The sequence below is a fragment of the Sprattus sprattus genome (assembly GCF_963457725.1).
Source record: "Sprattus sprattus genome assembly, chromosome: 3".
Taxonomy (NCBI): Eukaryota; Metazoa; Chordata; class Actinopteri; order Clupeiformes; family Clupeidae; genus Sprattus; species Sprattus sprattus.
Window position 1 is genome coordinate 45,175,311 of NC_137922.1, and position 5,000 is coordinate 45,180,310.

General features: G+C 53.5%; 1 protein-coding gene across 1 annotated transcript in view; it reads left to right on the forward strand.

Annotated features, from left to right (window-relative positions):
- Window positions 1-5,000, forward strand: part of bahcc1b (BAH domain and coiled-coil containing 1b) — a 141,389-nt gene that overhangs the window by 83,834 nt on the left and 52,555 nt on the right. Inside the window, exons 5-8 of the mRNA XM_080835519.1 lie at window positions 1-1,141; window positions 1,715-1,829; window positions 2,038-2,246; window positions 2,588-2,746. The exon at window positions 1-1,141 is cut by the window's left edge and continues 1,490 nt beyond it. Of these exons, the coding sequence (XP_080691645.1) occupies window positions 1-1,141; window positions 1,715-1,829; window positions 2,038-2,246; window positions 2,588-2,746 (1,624 nt within the window). The remainder of the gene's footprint in view (window positions 1,142-1,714; window positions 1,830-2,037; window positions 2,247-2,587; window positions 2,747-5,000) is intronic.

Below are 5,000 nucleotides of genomic sequence, written 5' to 3' on the forward strand. Positions count from 1 at the left end.
CAGACGCATGCGCAGTTGCATCTGCAGAGGCACGCGCAGTCGCAGCACCCAGCTGCGCGTATCTGCGGAGCGGAGAGTGTGAATGGCGGCGGCGGCGCTGGTGGCGGTGACGGCACGGACGTCTACCGGCCCTCGCTGCCCCAGGGGGCCAAAGCCGGGGTTCACTCGTTGCCGCACAGCGGGGCCCATTTGGCCAAGAGCGGACCTTACGCGAGCACGCCGCCCTTTCGGGACTATTCCCACTCAGGTCGCCCGCCCAATGCCTCGTCAACATCTTCATCCTCTTCATCGCCATCTGAGGGGAAGGGCGGCATCGGAGAGGGCAGATGCGCGGTGACCCGCGACGGGCAGAAGGTCGCTAGGATACGGCACCAGCAGCATGGCGCGTCGAGCTCTGAGCACACGCACAACGGGAAACACCGGCCGGAGGGGTCGGCAGCGCCCGTACTGGTGTACGGCAGCCACGCGGCCGGCATACCCCCCAGCGGATGGGCACCACCACCCCCACCCCGCGGGCACCATGACGACCCACACAAGGCGTACATGGACTCGTTCAGTAACGGTTCCAGTTCTGGTCCTACTTCTAGTTCTGGTTTTGGTTCCACCACAAGGACCCATGTGGCTCCGCACGCACCCCACGACCAGCAGCATCAGCCCCCAGCTGCAACCCCTCCCCACCAGAGGGACTCTTCAGCGCCCCCTAGTGACGGCGGTAGCAGTAGTACTGCCAGCGGTGGCAGTGCCATGAAGAGCCTGATGAAGTACAGCAGCCAGCCGCTGGCCCTCTCCCAGCAGAAGAGCCCCTTCGGGGGCCTTGGGTGCCTGAAGGGGCAACAGAACCAAGGGGCAAACCAGGGTGGTGGTGGTAGCAGCGGTGGGATCGGCACGCTCCAGGAGGGGCACAAGCAGAGCCTGCCCCCGAGGAGGGGGTCGTCGTCATCGTCGGTGGAGGGGGGCGAGCGCTCGGAATGTGGTGGCCGGGTGAGCCGGGAGTCCGGCGACTCGACCGGAGAGAGCGAGGTGCGCCAGCCCCCTGTCGGGATTGCCGTGGCCGTCGCTAGGCAACGGGAGCCCCCATGTCGCCCCCCTGACGTGCACCCGAGCCACAGCCGACACGGCAGGGTGCTGCCCAGCATGAAAGGTGAGAGTGTGTGAAGGAACAAGTGTGTGTGGAAGACCCTAGGGGGATTTTACTGAGTGCCTTTTACTCAAGTGTGTGTATGTGTGTGTGTGTGCGAATGGCTGAATGTGTGTGTGAGCAAATTATAGCGTGTGTGTATGTTTGGGTGTGTGTGTAAGTGTGAGAGAGAGAGAGAGAGTGTGTGTGTGTCTGTCTGTGTGTGTGGTTACCCACACTGAAGGTGGGTGAGCGATTGGAAAGGCTTGGTAGTGGTTGCCAGGTTTGTGGTTTTTGATTGATTGGGAGGCCTGATGGGGGTTGCCAAATTAGGTGTTTGAGTATGATGGTTAGATTTATTGGTTGTTGCCAGATTGTAGGTCTGTCAGTAATGACAAGGTGTGGGGGTCGTTGCCAGATTGGAGTTGTGTGAATGATGATGAGAATTAGCGTCGATCGCCAGATTGGAAGCTTGGTGAATCATGTGCTGCCACTACCAGGGTTGCCAGATGGGAGGCATAGTTTGTGAATGATGGTTGTGTGGGGGGGGGGGGGGGTTGCCAGATTGTGGCACTGATCCCATGCTGTGTTTTTCAGGTGTGCCTCGGTCCATGTTCCCGCTGGAACGGGAGCTGGAGGAAGAGAGGAAGAGGATGACGGAGGAACAGCTGGGTCTGCCTCCGCTCGAACGCGACCGCGAACTCTTCATCAGGTACATATGCTGACATCTGACACATCTGTCGGTCCGTCTATGTCTCTCTATTTGTTTATCTGTCTGTCTGTACTTACCTGTCTGTCTGTGTATTTGTGTATTGTATATTTCCTTCTTGTCATTATGCAGTCTTTTATCAGGAGATTGAATTCAACTCATGTTATGAAAAGGAATGTAAATATCATGAATCATGTGCCCCCAATCGCAGGGAAAACAAAGAGCGGGTTGAGTTTGCCAGGATCCACCCGTCCAGCAGTTGCCATGGTGATCTGACCTCTCACCTCATCGTGCCGGGCGGGGCTTCCTTGCAGGCCAGCCAATTAGGCGCAGACCCATCTGCACACGCCCACCCTGCTCATCATCACTGGATGCCACGGACAGGAAGCACCTCCCTTTGGATGACTGGACACTCCTACGGTGAGGCTCCGCCTCTTACTTTCATATTTAGTCTCAGATATCCCATTTTCCCAATGGTATTCCCAACAGTTTTCCCATTCAGCTCAGCAGGCATTTGGAGAAAAAGGAAAACTTCCATGCCTCATGTCAGAAATAATGACCCTCATTGAGCAATAATGAACCTACAATTTTGGTCAACACTCCTAAGCACTCACACACATAAATGGTTGGGCATATGGTCAGGAATGTTTACGCATTTACTGAAGAATTAAAGGAGAGCCTTGGGTTAGCGCTGAGGGAAGAGGGGGGGGGGGGGTGTCTCAAAGGCTGACATTCTGTGTTCCGTGTTCCATATTCCGCAGGGCTGAGCCATGCGGCACTGCACCAGAACCTGGCGCAGGGCTTCTCGGCGGCCATGCCCGGTGCCCTGCAGTCTGTGCTGCCCCTGCCTCAGGACCCGTCCGCTGCGCTGGTGGTCCTGCCAACCGATCACAGCGCCCACACGGCAGCCCACCACCTGGGTATGTGTCCAAAGCGCCCGCTCCCGCTCCCATTCTCGCTCCCGCTTCCTCTCCCACTTCCATTCCTGCTCACTGTGGCAATTAGCTTAGTGTAGTTTAGCCGTAATCAGCTGTGGCTTGAGCTCTCGCTCAGCTGGCAAAGGGTGGCACCAGTCATGCCACAGTCGTAGGCTCGGTGCCAAAGGAATGCACGCGCTGACAAAATCACACGCCTTCACTTCGAGAGGAAGTTAAAACTGAACACAGGCTGTTTTGTCTGATTTTAGATATTTTTCAGTAGCTTTACTGTTTTAGTGTCTTAGTGATTGGATTTGGTACTCTTCCAAAAATGTTTTAAATAAAAATGGTTGTTAAGTTAGATTGTTGTATTTTAGCCGTAATCAGCTGTGGCTTGAGCTCTCGCTCAGCTGGCAAAGGGTGGCACCAGTCATGCCACAGTCGTAGGCTCGGTGCCAAAGGAATGTCAGCGCTGACAAAGTCACACGCCTTCACTGTGAGAGGAAGTTAAAACTGAACACACAGGGGGGGGTTGTCTGTTTTTAGATATGGTACAGTAGCTTTAATGTTTTAGTGGTAGATTTTTATGTTTTATCTCTGTACAGTACCTCAGATGCAGATAAAAAGCTAAGACGTGAATTTAAATTATATTTTAACTGAAAAATATGTCTGCTTTGTTTTTTAAGCTCTATGTTTGTTAAGTTCACACACTGAATGTATGATGCCAACACGGTAATAAGAGTTTGTGACGCAGCACATAGAATTTGTCTCCACTTGATGATGAAACTGTAATCTAGTTACTCATCTAATCTAGTTCTCTTAAGAAGTGTCTTGAAGGATGTACATTGAATCCTGGTGCCTGAGAACCTCACATTTAAAGGTCCATGTCGGCTCTATAGATGGCACCTTTCATTTCTGGCTCCCTGAGAAGGCAGGCAAACAGGCAGGCAGATAAAGATGGCCGCCGATCATCAACGCTGTTTGGTTATGATTGCCACTCAAGAGCGTGCTGCGCTGAATCAATCCATTTGAAACGCTGGGCCTGCCTGTAGATTGCCCTTATTCAGTGTTAAGGGGGTGAGTAGTGAACTGGAGAGAAGAGGAGAGGAGTTGGGAGGAAGAGAGGAGGGCGGGGGGGTGGGGTAGACGAGGGGAAAGGCGAGAAGAAAAGGGCAGAAAAGAGAGCAGAGGAGAGGAGGAGAAGAGGAAGGGAGGAGAGGAGGGGGTGAGAGAAAAAGAGGAAGGTAGAGAAAGGAGGAGATGGCAAAAGGGGAAGAAGGGAAAGGGGGATGAGATGACAAGAGAGAAGAGCAAAGTGGATTAGAGAGGAGGAGATACAGGAATGGAAGGAGAGAGGAGGAGAGAGAGAAGAGGAGAGGAGAGGAGAGAGAGAGGAGAGGAGAGGAGAGAGGAGAAGAGAGAGGAGAAGAGAGGAGAGAGGAGTAGAAGGGAGAAGGGAGTGAGGAGAAGAGAGGAGAGAGAAGTAGAAGGGAGAAGGGAGTGAGGAGAAGGAGAAGAGAAAGAGGAGAAAAAACAGAAGGGAGGAGAGAGGAGAACGGAACGAAAGCAGAAGAGAAGAGAGGAGAGGATAGGAGAGGATGTCATTACGAGTCTTCGGAGTCTCCCACGCTGCAGATGGTCAGATGTGTGTGAGGGAGGAGTGCATTCTTTTCTCACGGAGAACCCCCCCCCCCCCCCCCCCAGCCCCAGCCCATTGTTCTCCTTTGTCTCCTACCTCTCCATGTGTGAAACCTGCCCTCAGTGGAGCCCTCGTCCTCTGCTCTTAGGGTGGAGAGGGGTGGGGGTTAGTGCTCTCTCTCTCTCTCTCTCTCTCTCTCTCTCTCTCTCTCTCCCTCCCTCTCTCTGTTAATTATACACAGGAATACACATATCCTCTCTTTTACACACACACACACACACACACACACACACACACACACACACACACACACACAACACACACACACACACACACACACACCCACACATATTCTCTCTCTCTCATCCACACACAAACACCACTCTCTCACTCAAGTCACTCACACACACTCACAGTCTCCACTCACGCAGGCACACACACGCACACACACTCACAGTCTTCACTCACGCACACACACACACACGCACACACACTCACAGTCTTCACTCACGCACACACTCACACTCAAAGTCTGCACTCTATAGGACTACTGGAACGATATGCCTCTTCATTCTAGGGGCTTGTAGATTATCAGTTTCCCCCTCTCTCTGGCTGCCT